Source organism: Rhinichthys klamathensis, unplaced genomic scaffold (genome assembly GCF_029890125.1).
Source record: "Rhinichthys klamathensis goyatoka isolate OS25496 unplaced genomic scaffold, OSU_Roscu_1.1 h1tg000561l_1, whole genome shotgun sequence".
NCBI classification, from domain to species: domain Eukaryota; kingdom Metazoa; phylum Chordata; class Actinopteri; order Cypriniformes; family Leuciscidae; genus Rhinichthys; species Rhinichthys klamathensis.
In genome coordinates, this window is record NW_026607027.1 from 427320 (window position 1) to 443392 (window position 16073).

At 35.6% G+C, this 16073-nt stretch overlaps 1 protein-coding gene across 1 annotated transcript in view; it reads left to right on the top strand.

The window, feature by feature from the left end:
- The window catches only part of veph1 (ventricular zone expressed PH domain-containing 1), a 109233-nt gene that overhangs the window by 37784 nt on the left and 55376 nt on the right, over positions 1–16073 (top strand). The window contains exon 6 of the mRNA XM_056239401.1: positions 13333–13550. Coding sequence (XP_056095376.1) covers positions 13333–13550 — 218 coding nt within the window. The remainder of the gene's footprint in view (positions 1–13332; positions 13551–16073) is intronic.

Here is a 16073-nt window from a genome sequence, read left to right on the forward strand (position 1 = left end):
TAATAAAACATTTTGTTGTTGTTTTTGAGTATAATATTTCAATACATCAACCTTTTATGGCTCATATACTGTACGTAGTATGATATAGTGAGAATATGGAGCTCATTCTCAAGGAGGAAAAAAATACCTCACATTAATTCAGAGGCTCAAACTGAGCAAAAAAGCAATTTGGTCCAGTTGTTGATATTTATATGGCCAAAAATGTTGTATATGAAAAAAAGTAAACTCAAGTTCTTTCAATCAGTAAGTGTCCATCTTGAAATCACCACCTTCAGCACCCTGGCATTGTGTTGGTGACTTTTGCCAACTCACATTTTCTTCAAAAACTGTAAAACGTACTTCATCTTCTTTAGTTCTACAACACTCCTCCATCTCCCAACTTTGTCTTATGCTTTGTTCTTCTTTCAGCAACTACAGTATTTGTTAGCAGTAATTTAGTCACTAATGGCTCCGCTCACTTTTTTGTGCCATCCTCTCTTTCATGTTAATTGAGTAGAATGGAAGTGTTGACAAAGTTCTGGATGTGTCAGCATCACTAAGCTGTTCCAGAATAAAATCACTCAGGGTGCTTCTGAAATTAGTGAGGATGCTCTAGTAAAGTGCAGATGTAATGTGTAAGCGTGTAATTGGCCGTCTGTCCTCTTAGTCGGTCCCTTCCTAGTCTTGGTGGGCCACTGTCCTTCAGAGTTCAGCTCCAACCCCAATTAAACACACCTGATCCAGTTAATCAAGGTTTTAGGCATACTAGAACAGGCAGGTGGGCCTCGCTTAGCTCATCCTTGTGATGAAGTTCCAAACCTGCTTGCTGTACCAAGAGATAAGGGAACACATTTTAGCACTTCATCGCTATTTCAGAGAGAGAGCGCTCTTGCATTCTTTCTTTCATTCTCTATCAGTTTGGTAAACCAATACAGTACCTGCAGCGTACTTGGCCGTTTCTCAATGTTGCCTAATGTGTTTGCTTTGGAGGTGGATCACGGTCTGACCAGTTGTGATCAGGGCCATGTGGAGATGAAATGGCAGAAGCTGAAGGAGGTTTGATCCAGTTACTTTCTTAGTGGACCTACTCAGAGGTCCCATATGCCCTTGCAGCAAAACAATCAAGGAAATATGGCACTTTTACTTCTGTACAACCATGATGTAACTCTGAAAGTATGAAATAAACTTCCAAAACCAATCGTAAACCTTAGTTTAGTACCGTCTAAATACCCATCAAAACATTTATAAAACAGCATTTATATCCATCTATATAGTTTTCTAGTTAGGTCTCTGTTGAGGAATTGACCAATGTTTTACTGAACTGGCTTCATGTGGCAGGCTTCCCTGTGTTCAGAAAGAGTGACAGCGTTGGCTTGTTAAACATGGATAAGTCCCAAATTGCTGAATGCTGAAAAAGTTTATTCCTTTCATATTTGCGGAGGGGCAATTAGGGGAGACAGCAGAAAAAAATTGACAAACAAAAAGGGTTTACCACGGTTTTAGAAAATCGTCACTGAAACATGAGCTACAGAACAAAAGCACGTGCACACACACATGCTCAACCACCATAGAGGAGATTGGACCATTGTTGGATGCTAAATCTCATATGATTGCCTAAGACTGGCCAAATTGCTCCTTTTCCCCCTGCGTAGCAACACATGCTGTGAATCTGCATTTCTCAAATTGTTCCTGCTCCTGTAAAAAAAAAAAAAAAAAAAAAAATAATGATTTTTTTTTTTTTGCACATTACTGTGGGCTGACTGGAAATAGGGAATAATTATAGTGTCACAATACTAAAATAAATGTAATCATTCTAAAATAGGCTTCATTTATTATGAATTTTTTCTTTTCTTTTTCTTTCAGGGTAAAATGTGACCCAGACATTGCTTGACCGTTTTTTTGTTGTTGTTTTTTGTAAGATTCACCTAAACCCGAAACCCATGGTGTGGGTTTAGGTGAAAAAACCTAAACCCTAAAAAACCTAAACCTAAACCCATGGTGTGGGTTTAGGTGGGTCAGTGTGATATTGCTGATACCAGCACTGTATCATATACAGATACAGTACTTATTGTAAGGGGCATTGTGTACTTTATTTGTTTTTTTGAATACTTTCCCTACCAAATCTTTTTTTTTATAGGATTCATTTAATTTAATTTCTTCCTGGCCCTCATTCTCATTTCCTTTTGGTGATGTGTGACACGTCTTTTTAACCCACATTAGTAACAGAAAACATGTAAGGATTGGCCCTGCGGCTACAAAATACATGTGTTGTTTTTTGAGGCAACACTTAATAAAATCCTAAACAAACTTTAGCGACAGGTTTAGCTGTTTACTTTTCAAAGTGTTGATTAATTGTAATGATGTAAACCATATTAAAAAATCATGATGCATATTTTGTCGTAGGGTGAAATTTCAAAAAGTTCAAAAAATTGTGCTTAAAGTACAAGTACAAGTACAAATGTAATATGTAAATATAAATATATAATAAACGTAAAACAATAAATGATATATATGATAAATATAATATTAGCAAGCTGGGAGGCTGAAATTGGTTTGTTTATTTTAAATTAGAGGGGAAAAAAATCTGGTTAAAAAAATAACATTGAAGAATGCTGTCAACAAATATAGTTATGTAAATATTAAGAAACTGAAATTAAATTTCAAATTTAAAGTATTTATTTGACTTCCCAACATGCTGTGAAAATGCAGTAACGGGGTTGTAATTACGCAATTAATTGTAAAATTAGGTCATTAAAAATTAGGGTAGCACTTTATTTTAATATGTCCTTGTTACACGTTACATGTATTTACTATAGTAATAACTATAAATTAGGCATAATTATATGCAACTAACCATCAACCAAACCCTAATCCTACCCTAACCCTAATGTAAGTACATGAAGTTAATAAATATTACTCAGTACTTAAATGTATTACACTGTAACAATGACACCTCAAAATAAAGTGCAGTAACCAAAATGAGTTGGGTATGGACAGCACTCTTATTCCATGAATGGTATGTGTCTTATATAACAGGTAAATTCTGATGGAATAATTGGCAACTTTGTTACAATGGTGTGTGTGTGTCATTCTCTTGGTTCTGTATATGGTCCAACTTGCAAGCTTGGCTCTTGTTCATGCTCTGAGTATAATTCTTTTGGGATTTTTCCTAGAATTGAGAGATGTTTACCCCAGTCTGAATGATGAAACTGGGCTGCTATTCCGTGTGCGAACCACAGTGTGGGGCATCAAATGAATGTTTCTGAACAGTGCATGATTTTGCCAGTGCCAGTAAATGGCACAATCGGCTTTGATTTGGCTTTGCACGTTTTGCCCAACTGTGATATTTTTAACATCTGTTTACCTTCTAATGACTCAAGAACAAGTAGATTATTTGCAACCATGACTCAGGCATAGGCACCAAGAGTGTTTTGTAACGTGTTACTGCAGCTTCCAAAAACAGTTTGTCGGATAATTGTTTGGAATTTTTCCTTGAAGAAATTCAAACTGGAAAGCAGATTTAATGTTACAGAACATCTTATAAAGGTGATAAAAAATTTTTTTTTAAAAAGACACTAGGGGTGTTACGGTACTTGGTAAAAAAAAAGACAGCCCAAGTCCCTTTTTATTGTCATTATATAAAAAGGGTAGCACTTTATTTGACAGTCTTGTAAAATAAACGATGTACTTATTACAGTAATTACAGTAAATGGGTAATAACTAGGCACCTAACCTAACTCCTAAACCTTACCTTAACCCCTGTAGTTACCTTAAATAACCCAGTTTTTCCTTAGGTAGATACACTGCAAGTACACTGTAAGTACATTTAAGTACAGTATACTGTAAAATAATGTGCAACCAAAAAAAGCAATGTGGATATTGTACATCATATTTCAATTGAAGAAAGGAAGTATTACAAGTTTGGAATGACATAAGGAATGGCATAAGTTATGACACTATAAATTAAAACTATCTTTTTGTGATGGATGGTAAAACAGCTCCTGCCCCTGCCCCTTCAACCTCCTGCCCCAGGTTGTTGTTCTAATTAGTTCAGTTTAGTTTTCAGCTGACTCTTAACTGAGTCAAACAGAGGAACAAATCGATCTCTGTAATTCACAATCTAAAAGCCTAAGTCTGGAAATTACAGAACAGTGCTGAGGCAGATCTCCTCGCCCTCCATCACTCACCCTTCCTTTCCTTAGAAAAGCATTGTTTCCAGTTATTTTAAAACAAAACTAGGTATGTTTACATCAAAGTCCTTTTCAGGCAAGTCATTTCACTTGCCATCATTGAAACGCCTCTCGCAGCTCCTATCTCTTTGAATGGGGAAACATCAAATTCTCGAAAACTGTTCTCTAAGCTTGCAATAAAATTTCATATTTGAAATCACCAATGAAATCTGACAACAACTGTCCCATACATTTTGTTTATAAATGCTCAACTCATGACAAAAAACTGCATTCAGGCTGGAGCAGCCAATGTTTATGCGCAGTCTTAAGCACACGTCTCAGAACACTGACTGTTTCTATCATAGACATAATAAATACATAGACGCCCTATTGGCCGCTGGAGCGTACGTCAACGGTGCCGCCATATTGGGGATGGCAACTTTCCCATACCTCTCATACCGGGAATTGAGAAAAAGGCCTGTTTTGTGCGCTGCTTGGGGCTGTACACATCGCCACACAATTGAAAACAGCTTTCAGGGAATTACCTTTCACAAGCAAGACTGAACGTTTGCTTTTGGTTGTATTTGGTCATGATTTAATTAGTAATAGTAACGTTCAGAGGATACATTTAAAAATACTACTGTTATTGTGTCACGAAATGTAGTTATAATAGTTTTTCAGTCGACAATGTAGTTGTTTAAAGCTCAAATCTGTGGTTTGTTTATAAAGATAGCGCCTATTTAAAAATTTTATCTGACGTTTTCGGAGTCGTAAGATGCTATCACCGGGGCTCAGCGCTCGTCTACCCCGCCTGGAACAGCCGTACCTCGGCCAGTGCTTCTGGCGTTTGCCGCTGACTCGGATGTCTCTAGTCTAGTGGTTAAACATGAGATATAATTCGTCTTGTGTATATCTAATGGGCGATCTTTGGTCTCATTAATCTATAAATGGTTCCCTGGTAAATCGTTTTGGCTGAGGGCAAAGTGAAGTTTCATAACTTTATATTTAGGCTATTTTAACGTTGTATCCTGCTGTATGTTTGACTGAAACTTCTGTTATAATGGCTATTACTGATCAATAAAACTTAACAAATTTAAGCAATTTAACAAAAAGAGTTAAATATTAAATATAAGTCACTATTTAACTTATTTTTTATTGTGTATATTCTGTAATTGATATTTCTTATTCTATTGCTATTATTATAGTATTATTAATAAACTATATGCTATTATCAATATTTTTATGATTGTATTATTGTACTTATGATATTATATAATTATACTATTCATTACTATTTTATTTGCTGTATACTATTTGTTTATTTTATTGACTAAACTATTTACTATTACTTCTCACTTTGTTATATTTACTATTTGCATTGCACTGTAGTTGTACCATAACATATGTATTATCATAAAGGATCCATCAGTTATCTTTGTTATTGCTAAAATCTGTTAAATCACAGAAAATGCTTTTTCCACAATAAGAAAACTTAAATTATATCTCAGTATGGGGGTCTTATCCAAGAATAAAAAGCCAAATACATGACAAGCCTGAGCTTTGACCATTCTTTATTTAAAAAAAAAAATATTTTACAAGTCTAACTATTGAGATTTTAAATAACTAGAGATGGAACTTTTTGTACACCACATACAAACCACTGAAATCGGTTGATAAATGTAAAAACAGTTTTTGTTTTTATCCAGAAAAAATGCAGCTCGCCGTTTACTTGCATTTGATTACAGTGCAGTCTTGCCCTCCGCAAAATGGCGGACCCGTTGACGTATCGCAGCAACGTTCCAAAGTGGCCAATAGGGCGTCTATGTATTTATTATGTCTATGGTTTCTATAGCAAAGAGAGCTTCTAACGGCAGCTGCAATGGCGCAATAACTTTATCAATTGGTGATTGGCTCTTTTACTTGGCGGGACTTATTCCACCATATTGCTCGTTGTACTTTCATAGTAATACAAGTGCACCATCTTTGTACATCTAAAGTCTTTGGTTTACATGCACTTATTTTCGTCAGTCGGAATTAGTCAGATTTCAGATTCTGAAAGTTCTGTTTATATGAACACTAAACAATGCAATTTTATTCACATTTTCATTTAAATAAGCATTTCATAAATTCCTGAACAAAACTTCAAAAAGCCTCATGATAATGTCACCGGAGCTACCGCGAGCATATTGTCATAAGATCTTTTCTAGCAAATATTTAGTAAATGTTCAGTCTCCTCCACTGACCTGTTCGTAAGATGTTAGACGTATATTAACAAACACACAGTTGTGTGACGTTAACTGTATGAAAACATCAAGTTATTTTGAATACGACAGAAAATGATCGGATTCAAGCATTTACATGCTTACATTGTGATCAGATGATTTTAGATCTACAGCACCCCTTTACAATCTGATCGAAATTTCATTCGGAACCATTAAGGCTTTTCAATCTGATGCATGACACGGTCTTCCAAAAACATGATGCTCAAGTTAAAAGAAGTTCGACTTTTAAAAAAACGCGTCTCTTTGTTCTACTGACCTTGTGTTTTTAACGGCAAAAACTCATTCTTTGTGAACTAGCATCATACCCAGTAGGGGTGTCAAAAGAACTGCTTTGGTACCAAATCGATATTGCAATAAAAATGCAATACTTTCTATAGTATTATGAGTTGACCGGCAGAAGGCTGTCTGTCTGGCAGTCGGCTGCTTTCAGACGCAGCATGCATACTGTATTTGTGTACGTGAACTCACTAGGTTTTAGAACATAGCCATTAGTTCTGTTTTGCTCAAATTTCAGTCCTGTTAAACTTAAAAGAGTGTGAGGTATTTTCACATGAAATTTGGCTAATAGGTTTAGCACAATAATTTTGGATGAAAGTGATCTCATTAGGCCAAACATAAATTTGTGGTGGTGGTAAGCAGAGATTACAGTAAAATGAAGTGTGTTGGCTTATTGAGCCAGAGCTCAGCCCGATGTCTACGGGACAGAGTTTGGCTGGCCAAGGCTTTTCTTGGCACTCTTGACTTGATCTCTGGTCCAAAGCTCGTATCAGATTTAAACACAACCAGATGTTTACGTATGCACTCAACCTGTAAAATTCACGAGCGTATGCCAAAAATCGGAATCCCTCATTCTGTTTGAATATGAAACTGCACCTCATCATTTACTTCCTTTTTATCGTTACAGGCTAAATCTTGTCTGTCTGTGATTTCTCTGTCCTAATATCCTAACTTTATTGTTAAAATTAAGTTTGAGTTTAGGATTCTAGAAGGACGTTTAAAGGACCTTTAAGATAATGTAAAGAATGACCAAGAATATATTTTTTGAAGATGTGCCTCTTAAGGCTTCGTTCAGACAGCAGGCAAAGTATGATTTTTGTTTTTTGCTCATATGTGGTTTTTGCCATGACAGTGTGAACGGCACAAACCACATGGAATCTGATCTTTTAGGGCCACTTCCATATGTGGTCCTAAATCTGTTACAGGTCAGATGTTTTGCAATGCGACCTCAGTCTGAACGGTCATATCAGAATTCATGCGACTTTTATGTCACGTTTATGTCGCATTTTTACTTTAATGTTCTCCGTGTTTACCTCCGCAGAGCCGGACAGTAACGGAGTACATTTACTTGAGTACAATTTTGAGGGATCTGTACTTTACTCGAGTATCATTTTTGGGGATTACTCATGACTTTACTCAAGTACATTTGAGAGGCAAATATTGTACTCTTTACTCCACTACATTTCTATCCATAACCGTGAGTACCCGTTACTTCTAAAAAAAAAAAGAAAAGAAAAAAAAGAAAAATCTCGGAAACTCTCAATTTGTTGTTTCCCTCTCAAACTTGATTGGATTGTGCAGGCGCCACTGATTGGGACAGCCTATCAGCAATCACCTTCAGCTTTCCGCCAAAGTCAACTCCATGGTCAGATTTAGATAAGAGACGAAACAGGTTCAAATGTGGGTGCAAAAAATCCATTAAAACTCTAGCAGAGGTTTGTCAGAGCGTTGCCATTGTGCATTGCTTTGTGGGCAAGTGAGAAATGTTAAATAAAGCAACATGGTAAAAAGATGAAAATGACTCGAATTAACTTTCAATTCCTTTTAGATTATCAAAGGTATTAACATTTTTCATAACTCCATGTAGGACGTTTCTGTACATAAATGTAAGCACGGTTCGCGTACCTACCCCGAAGTGATAAAATAAAATTCTGTATCAAATTTATAGGCAAAGACAAGTAGTTTGTTTAGGCATGGTTTGTAGGGAATTAAAAACCTGCGCACATATATTCGAACACACATAACTATAGAATCAATTCTTAACGCGCATGTGAACGCCATCAGCGTTTATCACAGGTTCAGTTTAAAGTCTGTTTAGAGAGAACGGCGTCGTCTTAGCCGCCCCTAATTTAATAACAAATGATCATTTCGACGGAAGTGAATCAATCAAAACTAACTTTAGCTGGAAATAACATTATTCAAGAATCGCTATAAAGCCAAAACAATCTCTGTTACCTTAAATTATGTTTATCTCTGTAAAGCTGCTTTGAAACAATCTACATTGTTAAAAGCGCTATATAAATGAAGATGACTTGACACTGTGGCAGTAGTAATGCAATATTTAGACAATTTACTCTTGTACTCTTGATACTCAAGTACTTTTAAAAACAAGTACTTCAGTACTTTTACTTAAGTAGACATCTGACTGTAGTACTTTTACTTGAGTAAAATTTAGCAAGGGGTATCTGTACCTTTACTCAAGTAACGAAGCTGTGTACTCTGTCCACCTCTGTACTTCCGTATGACAGCGTGCTGCGTGATGTCCTTTTGTCATTCTTTTGCGCATGTGGGTCAGTCCAGGACCATGATCTGTTCGTACTGGAATCTGATATTGGCCACATTTAAAACAACAATGTGAACAGCTATACAAAACAAATCGGATCTGAGCAATAAATGGCTCGCAGTGTGAACATAGCCTATAAATTCTATGTAAATGTCCCTTTTGCTTGTAAAATGAGTAACAACGAATAAAGGAATTAAAGGAAAATTGTACTTCTGATTAAATGACCACAACACACCATTAAAACAGCACTGTTTTATTGTGGAGAGCTCATACACTTAAGAAAAAGAAGAAAAAAAGAACAATCAACACCTAATGTTTTTCCGGTTACACTGATTTTGTTTTGCATGTAAACACCTTTATTGGCACGTTAGTTTATTCAGTGTGCACATCTAACTGCATAACAATTTTGGCATTCTGACATATAGTTAGACAGCCACTATCACATACCAGCAGGCCAACTTGCGTCATACTGATAATTATTTAAGTGACTCAAGAGCAAGCATATAGGCGTGCTTTGGTTTTCCGTTCATATAGCAGCCAACATGAATAATAAATAATTACCACTGTCTTACCTAATTCAGCAAAATCCAACTCTCGAACCTGACATCATACAGTACGGTCATATACTGTAGTCACCACCACCAAAGCGGCAGCTTGAAATGTTTTTAGAAGTTAGGATATTATCTAGTGGAGAGAATTGAGCAGGGGAATTGTTTGGTTGATGTTTTAGCTGGTTTTATTTTGACCAAGTCAAGTTCACTGCACACTAGTTTAGAGTTGATTGAGATTGAAAAATTACTAAAACTTTAAAAGTAAAAATAAAAAACTGAAAAGATATAAAATAAATAAAATAGCCAGGGTGTCACGTTTAGTTGTGGGTTTTGTTTCATGTTCATGTTTCATGTCTTTTATTTAGAAGTTTTGTGCCTGGTTTCTTGTCATGTGACCTTGCCCTCATGTGACCATGTCCTGTGCTTCCCTATATGCGTCAGGTTCTGATTGGTTCCCTTGTTTCATGATCTTATTGGTTCTTTGTTGAAGGTCTAGCTTTCTATAACAAAGTACACTGAAGGCAAGTATAAAGATCGTGAAGTTTATTTAAATCCTATTGTAAACAGATACAAATTGAACAAAGACTTGGCTTTACTTGATAAACTAAACTTGAACATGAACAACTTCATCAATTTTACAACAAATACTCACAACACAAGCAAATACAGAAACGCGCTGCAAATAGCACAGACCGCAACGGAAATGTTTCCAGAGGACCCCAATAAGTGACGTACCTGGCTGGGACATGCTTATTGCTCAATGTATACTTTTTATTTATTTTAATGCAAAACGTATACAATATACAAAATGTATTAGAGTTAACAAAGAGCTGAAAAAATAAATAAATAAAAATAAAAGATAGAGAAAAAGAACATGAGGGTAAGATATTAATCTATACATCAGTTACATTGTACAGATTTTTGTCATGTTATATTTAAATAATTTTCATAGGAAATGTTAGGTAATGCAGGGTCCAAAGATGAGAAGGCAAGTTTTAAAGTTGAGACACTCACACACAGATAAAGCATGTTATAAAAACTTTTTTTTTATAAAATATATATTTATTTGCAACAGTTATGTTAACAGCAATAATAAGAAATCTCTGTCTTAAGAACAGCTATTCAGCTTATGGACACCGTGCTGCGTTGTCATGGGAACATCCCAGGTGAAAATAATGAGGAAATTACGAAATCGCCCCCTAAACCCTCATTCACTATTCCCTACATTTGTCTACTAATACAGTTCACTTGAAGGAGTGAATCAAAAGGAGTGAGTGAATTCGGACAGCCGTTGATCTGTACACAGCTGGGTTCGTCACTTATTGGGGTCCCCTGGAAACATTTCCGTTGTGGTCTGTGCTATTTGCTGCGCGTTTCTGTATTTGGTTGTGTTGTGAGTATTTGGAGCACACGTGTGTTGTGAAACTGATGAAGATGTTTTCTTAATTTACGGGTGTTTTTTCTATTGGCAAGTATTTTCTTCAGTTGCAGCGCACTGAGCTCTCTCGGCCACCGTACATTAGGGCTATTTATACACAAAGACTAAACAACAAGAAACACCTGAACCCAGTGAAATAATAAAAACATGACACATGAAACACTTAAGACTAGGGAAGCACAATACATGTTTACATGAGCGCAAGGAAGTCACATGACAAGAAACCAGGAACAAAACTTCAAAATAAAAGACATGAAACTTAACGTGACACAGGCGTAGCGAATCTATAAGAAGCGTAACTTTATTAAACAAAACAAAAGAGTGAGAAATAAACAAAATATAAGAAATAAATGCACAATACACAACCAACACCAGACAATGAACAGACAGAACTGAGGGTAATACATACAAAGCAAACGAATGAACTAAACAAGGAACAGGTGAATGAAATCAATGAAACAATAAGTAACCATGACGACAAATGAAAGCATTCTTAGTACCAAGACAGTGGAAAGGGAACACGGGACATAATGAGAAACAAACTTAAAGTCCATGAAAAGTAAACAAAAACCAAAACTGAACGTGACAATACTAATATCTCAGTGATACTAAAAAAAACACTGGTTTTATTTATTTATTCATTCATTTTTGGTTGCCCAATCTTTATCTGTTGTCACATTCCGTACAGAATTAATTCAGAATTTGTTGTGCTTGTTCATGCCCAATGAGCTAAAAAAATATTTCTTTTCTAATGGCACTGTACATTAAGAGCATTTTATTACAAATGCAGATGTTCAAAAACTGTTAATGGATCCAAACATCTTTTTAAATGATTTGTTTACCCTAATGTGTAATGGACCAACTGTTTCTTAAGACCCACAGTTCTGTCATAATGGAGCTAGATCAGTCTGTATATTAATATCAGAAGCTGTTTTTGACTTTTCACATCCTGATTCTGACACATTTGTACTACATTGTTTTATACAAATCTTATGTTTTCAAATGGGAATTCAATTGCTGATGCCAATATGAAAATTTATTGTCTCCCCCTTTCAGTTTGATTTAGTTTTTGTTTTGAGTCACCACTCTGACTGGGGGGGAAACATGTTTTGAATCAGATCCACATATTAGTTTAAAATAGGAATGAAAAATAGTGTTTAGATATGCTTTCAGGCACAGCCAGAGTCACACCCATTGTGTAAGACGTAATGTAGTCCCTGTTTTGTACGTTTCTTAAAAATCCATCATGATGTGATTTTACTCTATTTCTGGACCTTTCTTGATATTTTAAAATATTGTTTATTGCGCTACATGTCCTGAATTGCGGCCAATCATTTTGTTACAGTTTTCTTGTTTTATATACAACTTTTTATTTTAAAAGATCTGTTGTTTATCTCAAATGTACAATGGTGAATGGTTTACTCTGATATACCTGGTAATCATTCAGTATGATCTCTGTATCATTTTACTATAGTACTTTTTTGAAATGGTTAAAAAAATCGGTTATCTTAATTATATCATCAATAAGTGATCAACATCAGCAACAATAGGATAACAGCTTACTAGTTAATGTCCAAAATTAATAATCCTTTAGAAATCATTATAATATGCTGATTTTGTGCTCAATAATTCTTTTTTTATAATTCTTCTATGATTATTCGTATTATTATAAATGTTTTATATCTGTTGTGCTGCTACATTTTAAATGACTGTACATCAACTGCATCTAGTATTAAGCATCATGTAATGTTTACAAATTACAAACAGCAATAAGCCACAGGAGGCCATATGTTACAGTGATTTTACCACGAGTAAAGAATATTCATAGGCACGGTGTGAAGTGAAACAGCATCAACAGCAATAGGATAAAAGACCAATGTTTAAAGTCAGCATGAAATGGAAGTTTGTGACGTACATTCAAGTGAAACAGCTTTTTGAACAAGAAACAATGAAGTTCAGGACTTGATTTTTGTTCACCGGGTATTGATTGTATCGTTGGATGGTTGTGGTTTGCTATTGCTGTGATCTCATGTGAGTGACAGGTTGTCCCGCCCTCACGCCAGTAAACGCATCATCAGAGAAGAGAAGAGATGATTTTGATTAAGGAATACGAGGGCACATGATTATTAAAAAAAATAATGATTGTGCACAGAATGATAAATCATTTATAATAAATACTGCAATATTCCATTAAAAAAAAAAAAGAATTGTCCATTTTGATTTCATAAACAAAATATACAGTTCTTCCACCCATTATTATATGTCTTATTGAACACTGTTTGGTTGCCACCACTCAACTTGGATTTTTTTATTTAAAATTACAATACATTTTACATGTACTTCTCATGTGCAGGTCCAGGCCCGCGGGGCGCTGCAGTATCTGGTGTCTCTGTTAGCGAGTATGGAGCACAGCGCCCATCACACACTACTGCTGGAAATCCGCTGCCTGACCGATCGCTACACCTCCATCCTGGGCGGCGGAGGAAAAGACATCTACCGCATGAGCAACAGCTTCACCGCCATCGCTCGACTGCTGGGACGCAAGCTGGAAGCTGATAGTACACTGAGCAGGTACACACACACACACACACATGCTTTGATTTCCTGAGTAGCTTTGACATGTTCCAGAATTCGTTTTTTGAAATCACACGGGTGATTAGTTTTATTGCTGTAATTGACATTTTATTATGATGGAGTAACTTCTGTTTAAAAGCTCCTTAATCCACAGACCTTTGTCTGCTTGTCAACACTCGCCATTGCAAAATTCTTCTTATAATCAGCGTTTTGGCAGTTTCATTGCTAGAAGAACGATGAGGTAAAGAGTTGTACTTCAGATTGAAGCATTCTGTCCATTTCTCTTTTTCATATGTGCTCTCTTGAGGAAAAATTAGCTGCGAAAGATTAATGACCGAGAAAGATACATTTACAGAATGAAATATGGGATAAAGGTATTTTGTAAATTAAATGGACAGGATAGAAAATCCTTTCTCTACTTTTTCTCGTCTTTCTCCCCGTGTTCTTGCTTATCTACTTTTTGAAAGGATTTTAAAATCTTGAATTATCTAAAAATGACCTTTACTACAACTAGAACTATAGAAGTAGTTTTTATTGCATATATGTGTCTTTCTAGTTTAGTTTAGTTTAGTTTAGTTTAGTTTATTAAGATCCCCATTAGCTGCTGCAAAAGCAGTAGCTATTCTTCCTGGGGTCTATAGACTTCAACACAAGAAAAAATATTCTTATAACATAAAACCATACATTATATAGACAAAAAAGGAGTGTACACATTCATACATTACAATACAACAACATACTAAAAAACAATAAAACAACAGCTCTACATTATTCATTATCACAATACACAGTTACAGCCATACTACTATAGGGTTCATAATTTTCACAATGTTTTTCCTCTTTTCAACCATTCATATCAAAAAAACATAAAATAATAACAATTATTCAAATGTAAATAAATTAAGTCTTAATCTTTTACGAAAATGTATTGCATTCATTCCCAAAATCAAAAACTGCGGAAGAGAATTCCATGCCACCATCGCTCTATACAGCACCGTCTTTTTGTATAAGGTTAGTTCGACACGGAGGTAACAAAAAGCGACTCTCTGTTGACTGACGAGTGGAATATTGATGCACAGCACTAAAAAAAGACAGTCTGCTGTATAGTATTTCTGGCATTTTTGTAACAATAATTTTCCTAACAAAGTTAACAATGCAATAACTAATTCCACTTTTTACACTTAGCCAAACTAACCTAGTATTCAGGTCTCTAACACTAGTCCTGAAAGGGCAACTTAGTCTAGTCTAGTTTAACTATTTATACCTACCTATCAATTTCAGTGTGCAGGTTTGGAATAAATTATGATTATTACATGGCTTTCTGGAATGCTTGATTCTGATTGTTCAATGACGTTAGTCTGATAATTTTGTTTAATGACACTAAACCGCATTCACTCAGGGTTTAGACTACATTAAAATGAAAAATTAAATCTAGCAAGAAAAGTCAATAAGAGATCTCTATTTAGATTCAGACTCAAACACACTCAGTTGTGGCTTGTTTATCAGACTGAGCTGTGTTAAATTAAATGTATACTACAAGTAAATGTAATGCACACTAGTTCACATTTTGGTCACATTTTTTAAGGGCTATATTTCTAAGTAACCTCTTTCTGAGATTGTTTGTGTACATTTTTTGCTGTATGTTTAAAATACCAGGATGATGTGCATTTTTGTTCCAATAGAGTATACCGTATCCCCTTTCACGCAGAGCGTTGATCCCAGAAAATTGCCATAGAATTGCTAGAGTGCCTTCTGGGTGAACGCAAACACTTCCCGGGATCAATCGCGAGATGTGGTCCTAGTAACATTGCCGGGATCAGTCTCGGAACGCACCCTGTGTGAACAAAAGGCAGGACCAATGCCGTAAGGGGTGTGTCGTCGCAATGACGTAGTTTCGTGCGACTCTTTTACCGGGGGTTTTAAATGTAGATCAACGTTCACGTTGCACCTTAAAAAGAAGAAAGTCTGTGTTCGTCAAGGAACAAAGGAAGGATGAAAAAATTTATGCAAACACGTCACATCCTGATGTCATGTGTCTTTATGGGATCTTTACAGGATGTGTGTGAACGCACAAACAGATTCCAGAAAATCACTGGCAGTGTGAATGAACCAAAACCAAATGATCCCGGGACACATTATCAGTGTATTTTCTGGAATCTCTGTGTGAAAGGGGCTTGTGTGAGATTCCATTTCCAATATAATAAGCCATAGCTTCATCTTCAAAGGAATAGTCTATTGACTGCAATTTGTCTGTCTTGACTTTTTTTTATTTTTTAAGTTAAGGGATTTTACACAATATTGAGTAAAAAGGCAAAGTAACCATTTTTACATGATTGTAATGTACCTTGCCAGAACAGAACAGGATGAGCATGTGACGACAATCTACTATTTGCTACATTGATTGTTACATAGATTATACTAATTCAAATACTGTTTTTTTTTTAAGTATACTGTACATACTGTGCAGTATACAGTAAGCGCAGTGCAGTAGTGTTCTTTTCTGAACACAGCCTTTATCTT